General features: G+C 37.7%; 1 protein-coding gene across 3 annotated transcripts in view; it reads left to right on the top strand.

Annotated features, from left to right (window-relative positions):
* The window catches only part of WWC3 (WWC family member 3), a 97515-nt gene that overhangs the window by 55856 nt on the left and 23459 nt on the right, over positions 1-18200 (top strand). For all 3 annotated transcript variants that reach the window (XM_032191745.1, XM_032191737.1, XM_032191729.1), the window contains 3 exons: positions 3614-3763; positions 5916-5989; positions 15012-15254. In XM_032191745.1, the coding sequence (XP_032047636.1) occupies positions 3614-3763; positions 5916-5989; positions 15012-15254 (467 nt within the window). The remainder of the gene's footprint in view (positions 1-3613; positions 3764-5915; positions 5990-15011; positions 15255-18200) is intronic.

Below are 18200 nucleotides of genomic sequence, written 5' to 3'. Positions count from 1 at the left end.
TCTTTGCCCTATAGATATTTAAATTGATTTGTCCTTAAAAGTGCTACGTTTAAAAGCTATTGTTGGTTAAGACAAGCTTTCTTACGGAAAACTTTCTGTTTTGAAAGCTGTTTATAGAGGATTTGGAAGTATTGTGTAAACAGATGGGAATTTATTTCAGAGAAAGGAAATAGAAAATTTCATACTACTTCTTAATTTAAATCTGGCCAGTGTAAGCAACAGAACTAAACTTAGCAGAAGTGACTCAGTCTTGTGTAGGTGCTTGGAAAATTGTAGCTGTCGTAGAAATATGATAATTAGATTGATTGAGTTGTGTGGGAGAGAAGGCTGACAGGGGAAGGAGAAGGTGGTCAGATTTAAACTGGGTGCTGTGGTTACAAATAACATCAAATATGCAGTCTCGCAGCTCTGAAAAAGTGGACAAACTTTTTATATAAGATGGAGTAAGCAAGGTACATGCTTAAGTTCCCAAGTATGTGTGTGTGTATCTTGTCCCTCTCCCCAATACCCTTTGTGCTTTAGTTTCTGTTCCAGTATGTGCATATCCTTTAAAAATATTCTCTCCTTAGAAGCACTGGAGTTTGCTTTTTTATTACTATTTTTTTTCCTTCCTTACCATTTAAATAGGCTAAACAGTTTAGATAAGAACTGCACTGAAATTTTGTGGCAGAGAGCTCCCAAATCAGGTAGCAACAGATCAACGATGAAATGACAGTGCCCATTTCTCTCTTTTTAGGTAGATTTTGGTGTGCCTGCAACTTCACATCCATATGCTAGGCTCATCTGGCAGTTTTTCCAGGATTGCCATAAACAATCCTTAAACCCTGGATGAAAGAGAGGTTCTCCCATATAGCTGGGGATGATCTAGCAGTTGATGTAAATTGTTTCTATCCTAAAAGACTGCTAATTCAGGTTGTAATTCTCTGTGTTTTGATTGCTGGAGGGTGTGCTTTTGCTCATCCAACTAAAACGCTCAAAGGACTTCTATGCTTACCCTAGAGCACAGTCACCTATGCATGTAGGTTAGATTGCATATAGGTTGGGGTGACTGCCACCTGCCTCATTTTTAAGTAGTATCCAGCATTCAGCAGCTGCCCAGATAAGAAATCTGACCAGCATCCAGGCAGTCCTTCATTACCTGCCAGAGAGAGGCTGGCAGGGATTGGAGCACAGCAGTAGTGCATGAAGAAGCTAAAACGTGGGCAAAAAACTAGATATAAGTTCTGGAACCAGGACCTTTGGTATTGGTAATACGATAAATATGTCTGTAACACAATGCAAGTTAGCCAAAGGTGCCAGAGGGGACGTGGTTTGTTTGAGAGAAACTTAAGGCTTTCTGAATCCCTGGTGTTCATGATGTTGGCTTTGCTTTACTGGGAAAAGGAGATCTTAGACGTTTGATGTTTGTGTAGCTACAATTTGTAATGATTATTTCCATCTTATAAATCTGTTAGAGACCGTCTTGATCCTCTTGTACTGCAGGAAGTTGCCAGGAATGGGTGATTGCCAGTGAGTTTTGAAGAGGAACATTGGATGGGATGCCAATTTTCAGTTGCCTTAAAATGGCAGACACTCTGATTTTCTTCTTTCTGCTTTGTAGAGCAGTTCATCTTGCAGCAAATCTTCCGAGATAAAGGGACACTGGCTAGGGATTTCTCAGTAGCATAGCTCAAAACTGTATTTTGGTTCCTCAGGATGGAGAACAAATGGTTTTATTTGTCCTTCATGCTAAGGTAGCACAGTTCAGTTGGGAGGTAGCAGAAGAATTGGTTTCTTTTGGGAACTCAGGATAAGCTGAGCTTCTGGAGGCACATAGTTGTAGCCTTGTCCCACCATCAACATGCCTGGTATCACTCTGCAATCTCCTCAGTCCTAGCCAGTGCTGAGCACAAACTCCCAGCCCTGCTCAGACTCAGTAGCACTGGTCGATGGAGACTGAAGAAGGAACAGTACGTGTTGTCCGATGCATATCATGTCTCTCCTTGTTGTTCCCCAGTAGGAAGAAGGCACCGTGTGTGAGTTCAGGGGTCGTCAGGGAGGAGGATAGTCCCCTCACTCATGTGCTTAGGGAGCCCACCCCTTCCTTCTTCCTCTACCAGGATGGGTATTTTCCCTCTTCTTCCTCTCTAGTGGAGGCAGGCATGGGGGAAGAACTAGTACATAAGGAGAACATAGGGATAGAGTGTGAATAGGGAGTGGAAGCCACCAGAAAACACCGCTTTTGCTGTCTAGTTTCGGGCGTGATGCAATTCCTAAGGATGCTTCCTGAGCTCTGAAATCAGCTGCCTTTGTCTTCAAGGTGGTCTTGTGCCTCCTGTGAGCAGCAGCCAGTTGCTGTTATGCAGGCAAATCTTCCTGACTCTGCCAGTTCAATTTGTTGTAGGAAAAGGAAGCGTTGCTGTGTTATCCAGGGTATCCTTTTTAAACTGCTCTTTGAAGACTGAGATCCATCCTGGTAATTGGATATGCATCGTAACTGGGGCTTGTTGCAAATCATCAGTTGTCAGACACCGCGATTCCAGAGGGCCAGTGTGTTGCACTGCAGTGCCTCTGCTTAGTCTCTCATTCTGTAGTTCGGACAACGGAGCAGTTTTGATGTGTTTTTTTGTTTGTTTGTTTGTTTGTGTTTTCCTGGGCATTTTTACAGCTTTATCATCTATGAACAGATACAGTTTTTCAAAATCTTGAGGATTTTTTTTTATATAATTTGTTTCCTTCCTCTATAGTGAGGGGAGGGGCAGAGTAGATTTATTTTTATGTATTTTTTAATGTTCTTTTGATGAAAAATGTATAGGTTCTTAGTCACAAATGACAGCCTGAATAGTGGTTTTGTCATTACTGGTACGTTATCAGTAACTTCTGAAAAATAGTTTTGAATGCACAATCAGAAAATAAACGGCATTAACAAGTTTATCTTTTTATTAAAGGAATTCTAAGAGCCTGTCAACAATGCTCTGATAGCCAAACAAGCTCTTGTTATTTGTGTGATTGTCTTATTCCCCTTTTGCCTTAAAGGCTGTTTGAGATCTCTGCTTTACCCTCACAGTTTGTGTCACTGTCTAGACATTTCAGAGATGTCGCTTCCTTAACCCTAAGTGTAAAATATCTCCAACTATGTGAACCTTGAGTAAGGGAGCACTGGGGTGAAATCAGCTGTTGTAAAAACACAATCAATACAAGGTATTCATCAAGTTGGATGTGATGGCAGTAGTGGCTAAGGAATGTAACCTGGGCAAAAGATGGCAAAAGGGCAGATGAATCCCATTTGTTTTTCCTGTCAACGAACCTGGAAGCTGCCAGTCGCTAGATTCAAAGAACTGTAAGCCATGTAAAAGTTAAAACCTTCATAGACCTAAAGTAAATTGTAAACATCAGATTTTTAAAAGCGATCTACATGTATCTTTTAAAAGGAGGTATTTATTTCTAAGCAAAGGTGCTTCAGATTAGCTGAGAGTATGATAAATTTTAGTTCCTGTAAATGGGTCTTTCTAGGTAGTCTACCTACATGTATATTCTCTAAACAGAATTCATTTCTCTTTTTCAATCAATAAAAGAATTACCAAAAGCAGTTACATTTGTTTGTTTATTTTTTTTTTTAACTCCTCTCTTGTAGAGCCTGGCCAAGCTAACCGATGGATTCAGGAATAGCTGTTGTATTACAGACTCCCTGCAGGATCTCCAGCACAATTCCAGTTCGCTCAGCGATTCCTGTTTACCTCAACAACACTGCGATGCTTGTTCTCAGACTGACATCACTGGAGAGGTATGTATTCCTACGTGAGACATTTGCTTTAGAAAATAAGCTGCTTTTGTACTGTAGTGATACTTTGTTGCTTCCTGCTTGAATCCAAGAGGTGCTAGCCGTGGCAGAACAAAAAAATCTAAGGGAATACTGGTGGTGAAGGATTTGCGTTTGCTTGTCATTTTCAGAGCAGGTGAATGGTGAGCTGTGTCATTCTGCTGCTTGAGCATTGGGATAGGGCATAGGCTGGCGACAGGTACAGTCAGGTCCTAGACACAGCCAGCCTAGCAGAGCTCTTCGGTGACTGCTGGCTCATCTTGAGTAACAGCTCGCGCAGAGGCACCCACAGATTTCTTCTGGCCGTGTCCCTAGCTCTCGGCTTTACTGACACGTGTAGTGACACAGCAAGGAAGAAAATGCTTTAGCCTGCTTGAAGTTGCAGTAGAGACCTGATTGCACAACACCACGAGGTATTAGTTTTCTGGTAGTAGAGATGGAAGTATTTATCTTTTTTTTTTTTTTTTTAATCTTGTTTTTCTTACAATTGTCATTGTTCATAGGTATCAAAGACATAGGGTAGGCCTCCATTTCTTTTGTTTTTCCTCCGTTTCTTTTGTTTTTCCTAGGGAAGTATTTGTTTGAGCCCCAAAGTATTTTTCTTAAACTAAAAAACTTTGATCTACTTCATCATACTTAGTATTCCTTTATATATAGTATATATATATATTTGTATGATCTCTATATATGTTATATACATACATACATACTCATAAATTATGCAAGGCTATATAATGCCTTTGTATGGTATATTTGAGAGAATCTTATTAGCAATCTTCAGAAATAGTTCTGTGTGAAAGAAAAAGTATACTCCAAATACTAAAATTTTGGCCTGCCCTACCACTGTGGCAGCCTAGCTGTTCTCAAGCAATAAAACATTTGCTTCTGTGGATGAGATTGACAACAGAGCAAGAAGACAACCTGTTTGTAGTTTTGTAGTAGCATTTTGGATGTTACTACACATTCAGTTAGAGTTTTTATTCAACGGTATAACTTTTAAATACAGGCTTTTATCACCCTGTTTTTGTTTTATTATCTTCTTTTACTGATGACGTGTTGCCACGTTGGATGTCTCTAGAGAACCTCTACACAAGAGGAAGTCTGTGTTTTTAAGAAATTACTCCTTAAAGCATCTAAAAACTTATTTAATACTAGGCTTGCTTTAAGTGTGCTAGGTAGATGGTGCCTTTGGCACGTCATTTTTCAGACTGGTGGTGGATGTGATTAATTCCAAAATGAATTACCTAAAGGAAAATAGCAGCATTTTCCCATTCACAATACACATAGAGTGTCATCGAAGAGGAACCAAGTGTAGTCTGAAAATTGTGTTTGTCAGGTATGGTGTTTTTTTGTAAGGCAAATAAAATTGCATAATGATGTTAATTATTTTCCTGAATTATTAGTAGTGGAATGTGAGTAAAGAAGAGGTAGATTTTTACATGTGTGATGATAAAGAGAGCAAAAGCAGCAGATACCTAGCATGAAATCTAGATGTGGAGCAAAGCACTTAAGTAGGGACTCGGGTTTTAACTATTAGACTGTACACAGACTTCTGGAGAGGGCAGCTACTGATGCCCAAAGATGAAGAGAAGTTGCTGTAGAAACTAGACTGTATACTGTAGGAGTTGTAACATAAACGTGTTTTCTACGACTGACTGATTCAAGGATCGGGTAATGTTTTTGTAATAGTGCTTAAATCACACTAATGATCTAAGTGCTGGGTAACACGTCACAGTACATGGACTGTAGTCTGAATTATTTCTTATTAAACTATCCATAAAGTAGCTACATTAAGTAATAAAATATTACACTTAAAGCATACTCTTTATAGAATTTTAGGATTGAAAAGTTGAAAAGCTTAGTGATACTGTTTGCTAGCCTTTCACTTCCTGTATCATAATTTATTAAAAGGGCTCATTTATCTTTCATGTTTTTAGCAATAAACCAGTTTTATATTAAAAAGCATAAAGTTAATATTGATTGTTTTTACTCAGAACATTGTCAATTTTTAGTTGCCAGTAGGACAGTAGTTTATCCCTTTACTTTGAGAGTGTTTTAAAAATCTAATGTCTCCCTCTCTTTCCTCCCCAATCCTTCCTCTTCAATTCTGCAACAGTTTGGGTTCGATGATAAAACAAGACTTGTAGACAAAGTAAGACTGAACTGGCAATATGAAGAGGCCAAGAAAAGGTAATTAAAGACAAATGTGGTGTTTTTACTCTTGTCAAAGTTTTCAAAGTAGAACTAGAACCAGCCTTCTAGCTGAAATGTCTTTAGGAAGATTAATATGCTTACTGTTGAGTAGTTCAGAGATAATAAAAGCTTAGGTAAACATGAGACTTTATCATAAGTTTATTATATTTGTTTGTACAGATAAAAACTAAACGTCAGTCCTATACTACACTTCTATAAACATAAAACTGCAGTAGTTTAATTGAGCTGTTTTACTTCCTTTTTTTTCCCTTCTTCTCAAACCTCAATATAAACAGTCTTTAAATTTACACTGGGTTTTTACTTGCCAGGCTCTGTTAATATGCTCAGAGCTTTGCATACCTGTGTTCTAAGTTCAATATGCTGAAGTGTAAAGAAAGAATGAAAAAATTCCAGTGAGATAAATAAAGATGAACAAAACAGCACATAAAAATAAATTTGGAGATTGAAAAATATGACAAAAATGTTTTAAAATTAACTTGAAGTTGATTAATTCTTCACTAAGTCCTTCAGTCTAGTTGCTTATTGTAATTATTTAGTTCTTTTGTAAAGTTAGTCTTGCAGTTTTTTTCATGTCTTTGTGAAAATAATCTGCTCTGAGCATATTTTAAAATTATTACCTACCAGTGTCGTTTAGTGCACCCTCCTTCAATCTCACTGCTTTCAAATTATTTTCCATATATTCAGGACAGTAGTTTAGGTATAGCTGACAGCTTGAACATGGTAATTTTAAAATTACCATTTATAATTATCTTAATTTGTGTTGGTAAAACTTCCTCTGCTTAAAATTGTTTGGCATGTAGAAGATCCTGTTACAGTTGACTTTGAAAACCTTGTTTTTGTTTTTGTTTTTTTTTTAGTTAATTATTTTTTCAAGTTAGGCTTTTTTCTTTTCAATTTTATCTGTTTCTTCCAGTTTTCAACATCTGTGCGAACAAGGGTTAAAAATAAAATCCAGTGCTCTTGCCTGTTTTTTCATACGATGATGACTTTTTCTTTGAGGGAAACCGTAATGCTGTCATATGTCTTGGCACGGGTTGGAAGCTTTATAGGCAATTCGCCATTTTGTATTTCTTGGAAAGTTTGCCCACATTTGGACACAATACAGGCTTAGAAAAAAAATAGATTGGTGCAAGCACATTAGAAATACACTGCTAAATTTCTTCAGCATTTGTAACTGGAATGAAAGTCTGTATTGAAAAATGCTGCCTGTGGATAATACTAGTGGCTATTACCTAATAAAAGTTAAATAACTGGGGGCAAAAAAAGGCAAAACAAAAAGGCATCAGCGTACTGTTTGGTCACAGGTTAACCCTTAGTACTTCATAGTGATAAAGAGGTACATGACAGTCGATGAAGGAAAAAGGATAGGATTTAATGTCATACTGTTCAGTTTAGCAGAGCTATTGGTGCTGTAAAGATTATATTAAATGCTTATAATTAGATTTCCCGACATACATTTTCTGTGTCTTTTTCAAAACTATTGTGTGTTGGTGCAGGGAAAAGATAAAGTAGAGGGGTTTTTGTGTGTGTTCTGTTATTTTTTGTTTGGTTTTGATTTTGTGTCTGTTTTTAGTAGCAGAAACACTTCTCAGCTGGAAATGCTGAATATTTGTTTACGCATGGAATGCGGTATTTCTGAACATCAGAAGTGATCTGGGTTTTGATGTTAATTAAGTGTAGAAAATCTGGGTAACTAACCTTCCAAATGGAGAATAGTAATTGCTGTAAGGGTAGTTTTGCTGTCCCGGGATAGCAGCTCCAACAAAGGTCTGTTATTTAGCAAAAGCATGTTAGTTCCTTTAAAATAGTAGCCTTATTTTGCCCAGTATGTTGTACGGAAGTAATCAGCTTTCAGCTTTTGAGTGGAACTGCACAAAGCTCATTGCCCCTACCAGTTATCTCTGTGGTTGCATTCTTCATTTATCATGCATTCCTTCCCCTTAGCTTGCTGGCATTTCTGTAGGGCTTTTGTCTCTACTAAATATCTTTGTGCTCGTTCTGCCTTGGCTGGTGAAATATCTACTGTTACTGCACAGTGTGGGTGACGGAATGTGCTGCCATGGATTAAAATCTACGAAGTAGAAAATCAAAATGCCACAGTATATCACAACTGTAAAGCAGTATATTATGACTATTTGCTTGTCAAGCAGAGTGGAAACATATAGCAAATCAATACAACAAGCAAATTGCCTTATTCCCAAGTTTTAAGGGAAGACTTGTAAAGGACACCAAAGGAAAGAAGTGTATCTCTTCCCTTAAACGAAATCAAGGGGAGAAAAAAAACAACAAAACAAAACACCAACTCAAGGGTGGTGGGTTGTATTTTTGTCATAAAAGATAATACAGCTTTAGATACCAGAAGAATAGTTGCCATAAAGGGACAAGAAGACTTTTTTTTTTTTTTTAATATATATAAATAAAAGTACAGTGTATATGGTATTTTAGCGAGAAAGTAGTGTTGGGACTTCTGAATGACCCATCTTGAGGAATTCGTGAGATGAGCCCAGTGATAGTGGAAAAGTTGGCTTATACTCCCCAAATATCTTTCTTCCCTTGAGAAAGATAATCTGATTTTTTTTTTTAATTTTTTATTTTTTTATTCCTCCTTCAAAAATCTCTCGAACAGTACTGAGTGGTTTGGTCTTTGCATAAATTAAGGCATTCACAGAGCTTTTTTTTCCCCTTCAGTTTCCCACTGGAAGGAAGTCGGATAATTTGCAATTTAATTTGTCCCATGAGTATCTTCAGATGTTGTGAGCTGTGGGTTCCGACATCTTCAAAACGCTGGGGAAGTCGTCCTTTATCCTGGGTCTGATCCAGTCTCTGGGAAGAGGCATGTAAACTCTACTTTTTAACTCACCAGTCATGCTGAACAGAGAAGCTCCTGCTCTTTACTGTTCTCTTCCCCCCCGTTATTTTAAAATAAACTTTACCTTATTTCCGTGAAATTTTTTCTCTCAGATCTGTCAGTGTGGCCCTCCAGAGAAGCAGGCGGAGGGAGGATGGTCTTTTTGAACAGACAGCCCTGAGCTGCCTGGATAAATACCGTTTTTAGTTTCAGTTGCTATTTCAGTGAGACTACCTTTCATGAAAAGCATTTGCACACTGGAAAGTGTCCCCCTCGAGCGCTTTTCTGAATAGACCGTTTCATAGAAAAAGAAATCAAAAGAAAATTGTTTTTCTTTTATAACTCAAAGTTGTAGAGTTCAGTGTAATGACTGCGTGAAGTATATTGGCAAATGATTGCGAACTGTCACTGCAGTGCCTCGTGCCTTGGAAAGTGAACTAATCAATAGATGAAGAATGATCCCTCCAACAACAAGCGCCAGCAGACTGTGATTTTCATTTTTTTTTTAATCCAGTCTGATGACAACTCACTTGAATGAACTGAAACATCCAAGCATCTTCCTTCCGTTTATCTGATTTGTGAGCAAAAGAATAAATTTCTTTACACCTACTATAATTTTGAATTTAAAGATGCTGTTTTCCAATTCAGGCATTTAAAACATACAGAGACTTGAAAAAACCTCCTGTTCAGCCATGTATTTCATGTATTTCAGCCATGTATTTCCACATTACCTTTCAGAATGTTGCTTCTTTCAGTATAGTTACTGAATAGGCGTTTTGTTGCAAACATGCTGTCTAATTACCAAAATTAGTTTTCAGTTGTGCCTTTAAAAGCACTAGCACATGAAATGTGGCAGTACAGTTTGTGTTTGTATTGATAAAACACATTTTGGTTGGATTTTGATAGCAACATTCCAGTTTGGATACAACAAAAGAGTCAAGTATTTTCCTGTTATACATGTAATTCATCTTGTGAAGGCAAGTTTCAAAATCTAATTGCCTAATTTCTGGTGAAATTCAGTGGATTTGCGTGCTTTATTCTGCTACGCTAATCTGAAAATCGGATTTAGGGATGAAGTAATTTCTTTGATATCCCATAAATATCTGGCTTAGGCACGTCAGCTAATCCCCAATCTCCCATTGTCATTTTTTTAAACAGATAGCTGTCTTTCTCTTTGGGTTAGTTCAAGAGCATGGCTCTGCTTCCTTTTTATCTTTAAAGTTTTCATTATACCAATTGATTTGCGAATTGAGGATATTCTAATTCCTCTCCTCCATTGGTTTTAACAGGCTTTGCATGAAAGGTGAATACCTAATTTTATCTGCAGAATGCCAGTGGACTCCAAAAGGTTTCATGAGTGTCTTAAGCCAATTTAAGACCTCCTTGTTATTGAAGCGGGCTGCCAGAAAGACTGGATATTCTACAGAGTGTACTCATGTTGTCCGCCAAAGCCACAGTGGCACATACTTGCAGGAACAGCCAAAGTAGACACAGTGGAGAAATTTTGTGAGCTTTTGGCTGAGTTCCCTAGCTTCTTGTTCTTTCCATTTCTTTCTTCCTCTTTCACTAGCCTTCTCCTCTTTGAGTACAAGTTATAATCCACTCTCTTGAGAGCCTGTAAATACCAGAAATTACCCAGTTCTTACACCCTTTGTGTGTCTTCAGTCCCGTAACTACCTTCTCTTGGTGTTGCATGTGGTAGAAATTGCCTGTTAGCTGAAGTTAGGATCTGACTTTAAGCCTCCTGGTGTTCCAGGATCTAGTTCTGTGTAAGCGAAAGAGTAAGCTGGGCTGATTTATGGTTGCGTATTTGTGCAATCTTAGCCACCGTTCTGCTCCAAACCATAACTGGGTGTTGGTTTTGTTTATTTTCAATGTTCCTATTCCACAGGTAACAAGGGCTTCAGCTGTAGAGGTGTCTGATAACGTCACCCAGAATTCTAGGCAACTAATATAGAGTAGTGTTGTTTTTCTTGTTGTTCTTTTTCGGCTTGGAAAATTCAAGGAAAGTTCAGAGAACATGTTTACGCTAGGAAGACCGACACTTGTAGGTTACGAAATACCAGGTGGTAAGGTACCCTTAGTTCGTCCCTTTTATGGGTATGAATTAGGACTCTGATATTCTTCTGGAGTGTTTCTCTCCCCAGGACACCTGCCTTGCTTGTAATCTGAATAACAGTCTAAGCATCGTCTTAAATGTAATGCCTACAGCTGAGGTTGTTTCATCTCACAAAAAGTGATTTTTACTTCAAGCTTGCTGCTTGTGCTATTTCCAATGACAAAAGTGTTGCTCTGTTTTGACTAGCATAGTCTATGTAGAAGTATAATGACTCAGATATGCTCTAAGTTCTGAAAATGTGTGCTTCTCCCACCCTATGATGTAGTTAGGATGTTGTGTGGTAAATTATTGGTTGTCCTGTTTTCCACCCTCATGCTACGTCTGCGTTATCACAGACTGCGCATCATTCCAGCTATTTCAGTATGGCCATTTCAGGGCAAGTTGGCCATTTCACATCAATGTTTACTTAAGATCACCAGGTTAAACCTTTGTCATCTCATCCGTGCCCTCCTGCTTCTCTGCTTAACAGGAGCTCTTATATTAATTTCCATCAGAAATTTTTAAATCCTGAAATAAGCAGCAACTCGGGCTGCCTACCTAGGAAACCAGTCATTTGATACCACCTACTCGAGTGTGGAATGCAAGCTCCTCAGCACTTGTTATGCAAGGATGGGAATGGGCAAAATGCCTGGAATGTTGATGGTTCAAAATTAACTGTTTTTTTTCCAGGAATACGCTAAATTGGTACGTTGGTAGGGACCTTGGTGTATCTGGCATTAAGCCAAGATAAAAGGACTCTTATACGGTGACTTTACTTAAGAGGTAGTATCTTAAAAATACACAGTAGGAAGGAAAAATGTTTTTGAAAAACAGAGGCTTTGAACAGGACCCCCTTTTTTTTTTTTTTTCCTGTCCCTATCAATTCGTTGATTTGTTTAAGTGGGTGTTTAAGGTAGGTGAATATACGTACTGAGTCTAAAAGAAGGCAAAAGAGCCACTTTTTGTAAAAGACGAGCAGTGAGAATGGCTGGTGTGGTATAGGCATTAAATCTGGCATGGACAAGCACAGTGAAAGTGCTTATTGCTTTTATGCTTATATGCATTTGTTATGTTTGAGAAGAAAAGCTTGTGTTGCAAGAAGCATATTGCAATTATGAATGTGCTTGGAGGGATTTTTCTTATTAAGCTTTTAGCAGAATTCAACATGCCTCCTCTCCTCAGATATTTTTCTAAGGTTGAGGTGAGGGAGACTGTAAAAGCTTTGGGGATGTTTTCTAGCCATGGAGACAAATTTTTACAAAGTTTTTCACTGGTGGTTCCGAGAACTTGAGTTTGCTTGCAGCAAGTGCAGGAAATACAGGTTGCAGAAAACTGGCTTACTGAAGTTCCCCTCCCGGCAGATTCCTGCGTTCTGTAGTGTTATTCAAGTGCTTTCTCTTTGCTTAAAGGGGAAAAAATAGAGACAAGAAGAGCTAGTAGAAATACTGAGAGTGTCAAAGGAACCAAAACAAATCCCTAATCAGATTTTGGAACTCTTCATTGACACAAGCTTAGTCCACAGCAGTACTTTTTCCTTTAATAATAGTATAATTAAGTTACTCTGCCATGACTTTCTACTTTCAAAAAGTCATTGTAACAGAAATTGGGGGAAAAAAAGGCAAACTTTAAACCGGAATGTCATACACAAGGGGAGTAATGCGCTCTTACCAAGCACAAGAGTCTAAATTAAAACCTCCTGTATTGAGGGTGGTGCACTGCTCAGCCAGGCTGACTCAGTGGTTAAATGGCACTGCAAGGGCAGGTCACCTCCTTCCTTTTGCTACCTTCCCATCATCACTGCTGGTGTTTCTGATCTTCCTCAATGCCTGCATTAGCATTTATTTGCTTCAGTGGCTAGTGCCTTATCTAGCTCTCCCTGCATTAGAAAAATAAATGCCTAGCGAGACAATTGGGAGAGGGTCATTCCTTCAGCTGTCTCACCAAACAACACAGAGACTTCACCAAACACGTCTGATCTTCTTTCATCTATGAGCCATGTAAGAAATTGTGAACACGGTCACTCAAATACACTGCCAAGGTTCAGCCGATTCATGCTAACTAAGCTATGATAACCCAAACGTGCCTGAATTTTATAATTCCGTTGAACAGACCTTGGGTTTCTGTTTGTTTTGTTTGGCACCAAACACTTTAAAATTAAGCTGTATACACGTTCAGAAGTGTTTACTGAATCTTATTGCGGCCTGGGTGGAGGAGAAGAGGGAGGGTGGATAGCCCTGATGTCCCATGGAGGGGATGAGGTGTTCTTCAGGAAACTGCATCTGGAATTCATGCACAATAGCTGAGGCATGAAATATGTAAACTATACGTATTGATTCACAATGGTGCTTTCACTAGCTATTTGCAGGAAGTTGGTTATTAATGCAAGGAGGAGGAAATGGTATTGAAGGGCTTGATAAAGTATTACACTTTAGACTATAATGTAACACAATACCCAAATTCAATACCCAAATTCTTTACTGGCTGTAAATGAAAACTAAGGGGAAAGAAAGCTGTTTGACAAAAGTCACAGTAAAATCCCTGTTCGTATATGAACACAAAAACTGTAATTAATACAGTCATTGCAAAATGAATTATATTGATACTTTATTTCACTTCCTGTGATAAGATGGCCAAATACTTTCCAGATGTCAGTAAGAAAAAGCACTGCTGGAGGTTTGGGGTTTAGATGGGAAAAACCTACCTTTGCCATATCTTTTCCTTTTCTTTTACCCTTGGGAATATGTTACCATACTGTGGTATATTTGTTACGTGCTTTTCACCTTGTTTTATTATTTTCTTTTTTTTTTTATCAAATATTTTGAAAAAATGATTACTTAAAAAAAAATAAATAAATCAAAGAATGGGAGCATATCCCACTTATATGGTTGGTTTTAAATACACTTTTTTTTTTTTTTTAAAGGGCATTGTTTTTTTAAGGGCAGTAATCTTTTATTGTGCACTGAACTTTGAACATTGCCATTGCAAAGTGAAGATGTAACTAAGGTGTACAGTTGCATAACTTTGGTACAGTTTAGTTTCTTACAAATGTTCAGAAATCAGAAAGCTAGATTTTCTCTTATGTACTTTTCATTTTAACTGTAAGCTTTTAAAGTGCCTAAATTGATAATTGTAAGAGAAGCATAAAAACCAAACAGTAACAGAGTGTTCTCCCTGTTATGCTAATACAACTTTTGATTTTGCCAAAAGAAACATTTGTGAAATTTCTAGCTTTAGGGGTTTGTGCAGTGTTTATTTAAAGTTCAAAATTTCTTTTTAGCAGAATGGTTTCTCACAATGTCAACTGTGGAATCACAAAACACTGATAGTTGTAAGAATGTAGTGGTTCAGTGTATTGAGACATAAAAGCTCCTTTTGGCTATATATCCTACTACTACAAAAAAATGAAGTTAGCATGTTTAACTACTTGATTTGATGATGGATTCATACGAAGCCACATGTATTTTGCAAACAGTAAATCTTTTTTTTTTTTTTTTTCCAGACCTGTTTTTGTTTTACTTGCCAGCTAATATGTTCTTAAACCCTTATTGTCAGCTGGGACATGCTTCTCTGTTGAGGTGCAACACAAAAATACAGAATTTTTCAAAGACAAATAGTTTCCTATTTCTCAACCTCTCACTGCATTTCTCAAATCCCTGATTAAGATCTGATAGTGGAAGAATGAAGAATGAAATGATGTTCAGCTTCGTCATCTTGTCCAGGCAGCAAACTCAGGAGCTCTAAAATATCAGTTGTTTTACTATAAAATGAGCAAGCTGTGAAGACAAATACTGTTCACGTGATAAATGTAGTGTAGTTCTCACACAGCTACACATTTATGAATATTTGCTCTTCTTTGTGTTTAAAATAAACAAACCAAGAAACATGTCAAACCCAGAGACAAATAAAGCCTCCTGAAGACCCCTAATTTTTTGTTTCAAAGTTTAAGTGAAGGTCACTGATGTTCACTGATGTTACCTTATGATATTTTTCTTCTTGCTTGTCTTTACCTTTGTCTCTTCTGCATTTTGAAATATATTTATTCTCTTTTAAAGAGTTTCAAATATACAGCAGCAACTGGCCTTGCTAGATAACGAATCATGGCCAGGGATGGCTGAAGCGGACAGGGACCGTCTTCAGCTCATCAAAGAGAAGGAGGCTCTTCTTCAGGAGCTGCAGCTCATCAGTCAGCAGAGACGATCCCCAGAAGACATTGCACGTTTGGAGGAAGAAAAAAGACGTTTGGAGGATGAAATTCAACGGGCTCGAGCAACCTCTGCTCATGGAGCCACTGAAAGGTTTGGGAACTTAAATCATTTTCTTAGCTTCTGTACTGTACTACTATAGGTGTAGCATCTAAAGGAAGAACAGGGAATTTCACTAGGTTTAATAAACAAACAAAGTTACTAATTGGCTTTCAGTAAAGGAGTTGTTTGCTCCTGACGTTCCCTTCATTCATCTGAATTGTGTGAAAGAAGAGATCAGAATAGTCACATCAGATATGTGATGTGTCTGAGTGATGTTGTCTGATAAGAGAGTTGAATAACAGCACCTGGGTAGTAAAGGATTTTTCTGTTATTTTGCAGTGGAGGGATAGTCATTTCCAAAAGCAGCAGAACAAAGATCCTTCCCTATATTTGCTTTCTGCCTTAGAACAGGAAAGTTAAAGGATTAACTTTTATACCACCTTTTGCATGTAATTTTTCCTTTTACTTTGCAGTGTGAGCACACCCCAATTCTGGCAATACAGTAAACTGAGTCATTCTTGAAAATATAATTCAAATGTCAAACTGTGTGTAAGAACAAACAAAGGAATAGAAACACTGTAGCAGAAACACTGTGTTTATTTCAAAATTAGTTTTTCTTCTAGAAACGGACAAGAATTCTTAATATGTTCTTTTTACAATAGGCTACTTCTAGTGAAAACGTGAAACTGCTAGCTCTTTTTTCCAAAACTTCTCTTACGTAAATGATACAGAGATGATAATCTAGAAATGTCAGCTTCAAAATTTATAGAAAAATGATTTATGACCTCTTAAAACTAATTTTCATTATTTCATTTATATTTTATTTATTTATTTTATGGCAGAACAGTGCTTTTGTCCACTGCATGAAAAAATACCTTTTTTTCTTGCTATTCTTTCTCATTCTGAAGCAGACTGAGGCATGAATTAATGGTAAAAAGCCAGGCTTGACACATGAGGGAAAACTATGTGAACCAGAATCGATGTGATCCATATAAAGGTTAATATTTACACAATTAAGAAACTTTTAAAAAGATTTGGAAGTGCCTTCCATGTACAAACTTTGGGAACTTTGGTTCCTTTGAAAAGGCTTACTTTAGATGGTAAATTCAGGTAATAAAAACAGAAAATTCACAGCCAGCGTACAGTTCAGTGTTGTGTATTTTGCAATTTTTGCAATATTGTTACACGGGCTTTCCAGCTTAAACTGACAGAGAAGGGAGTTCGCTTTACACTGCAGTGTAGTAAGTTTTATTTGTTGTTTTTGGGCTCTCATGTTAGGTAGTGCATACTATGTTGGCAAGAAGGCCAAGCTATTTTTCCATGTAGTTCATGCTGTGGAAACCAGCATTCCAGTGTGATACTTGATATTTCAAATGCTAGCAAAAAGTTGAGTTGAAGTTAGAATAATGTTTAAGGGCACTCTATTTTTGTATAACAAATTGGAGGAAAGCTTAACTATTAGTAAACCTAATTTATTTGTTTAGTTTAGGCTGAGGAATAACCAAAACCATTCCCAGATCTGCTTTTCTATTTCTACTTTCTCCAAATTCACAAACTACAAAGAAGTTTCCTGTTTAAACGATGACCAATTTTGTTCTGGTACTGAGTTTTAAATGCACTGTGTTGTGAGGGTTGATCAAAACTAACTCAAAATCTGTATGACAAAGGTCTTTGTTTGTTGGTTTGCTTTAAGACAGCCTTAGTTCCCGCACCTTCAATGCAGGTGCTCACCTCGCAGCATTACTGCCTGTGGAGTGAAGGTTCCTGCGTTTGTTTTTTGAAGTAGATCTTTCCCCCGCAAGAATTTGAATCAGTGGAGTTACTTGCATCCCTTTGTCTTTTACTGTTAGCTTCAAAGGTTCCTGCATGCAGTGCCTTTATCACCTGAGTTTACAGAACTGCAGCTTTCCTTGCACCACTTGATTAACCCGGTCTACAATGCACAAAAAAAGGAGAGATGCTTTGATGTCGTGCACACTTTGGTGTGCAGCTTCTGCTGTGTGGTTGCAGTGAGGGGAACCTCCCCAGAGGGCGGTGGGGGTAGCTGGAGCACAGCGCTGCAGTCCCTTGCCAACATGTGAATTAATGGAGTTGGAGGCCAAGGAAATTGAGAGATTTATGTTTTCACTGTTAACAAAGACGTATTTTTTCATATCTTAACCATCCACAGTTTATTGAAACTAATGTTGCCAGTTTGTTTTATCCAAAAGGGCTCCCTTTTATTTATATTTTTCTATCCTGACCATTAACATGTTGAATTCTAGCAGCTGCCTGCAGTAGGGGAAGGTCTGATGCACTGATCTTAAATAAGTTTGATCTGCTTTCTCCAGACTGTCTGTCAGAATCCCTATTTCTAACCATCTTGTGAACACAGAGCTAGAGAAATAACTTCCCTGCTCCAAATGTTCAAAAATATAGCACGAAACAGATTACTACCCTGATTTTATGTTGAAATTTAGTGATTGGGCTTGGAAGAATAAAGCACCAGGAATGCCTGTAATTCTAGATTCAGGGAAAGTGTAAGTGTGTTATCAGAAGAATGTATTCTTCAAAGTTTTAATAATCTCAAAGTAGAGCATTGAAGATATCTTATAGGCATTTGAGACTGACAGCATTATAGATATGTTCCCTTCTGTGTTGGGGCGGTGGTGCTGGGTAATTCAGCTACTTGTTATTAGAATGTGCAAAAAATAAGTTTCAGTGAGAGATTTCTGCCATAGCTTAGTATTCAGAATGCTATATTGTCTCCTAAATACAGTGCTATGTAAACATATGCGAATCAGATAGAATTAGACCCTAAAGCTTACTTTTATGATAACTGCTTAACAACTATTCTCCAAAATTTTTCTTTTTATCTTTGAAATTTGGAAGCTTGGATAATAGGGCTATTTTTTGTTTTCCTCCCAGGGCAACTAGTCATAGTAGGTTTCTGTATTTCACTGGCACAATCGCATTGATACAAGGAAAGAAAAATCTTGTCAAGTTTAATGCTTTTAC

The sequence above is a fragment of the Aythya fuligula genome, chromosome 1 (assembly GCF_009819795.1).
Source record: "Aythya fuligula isolate bAytFul2 chromosome 1, bAytFul2.pri, whole genome shotgun sequence".
NCBI lineage: Eukaryota > Metazoa > Chordata > Aves > Anseriformes > Anatidae > Aythya > Aythya fuligula.
The sequence above is the reverse complement of the archived record's forward strand: the minus strand, read 5'-3'. Positions and strand labels throughout refer to the sequence as shown.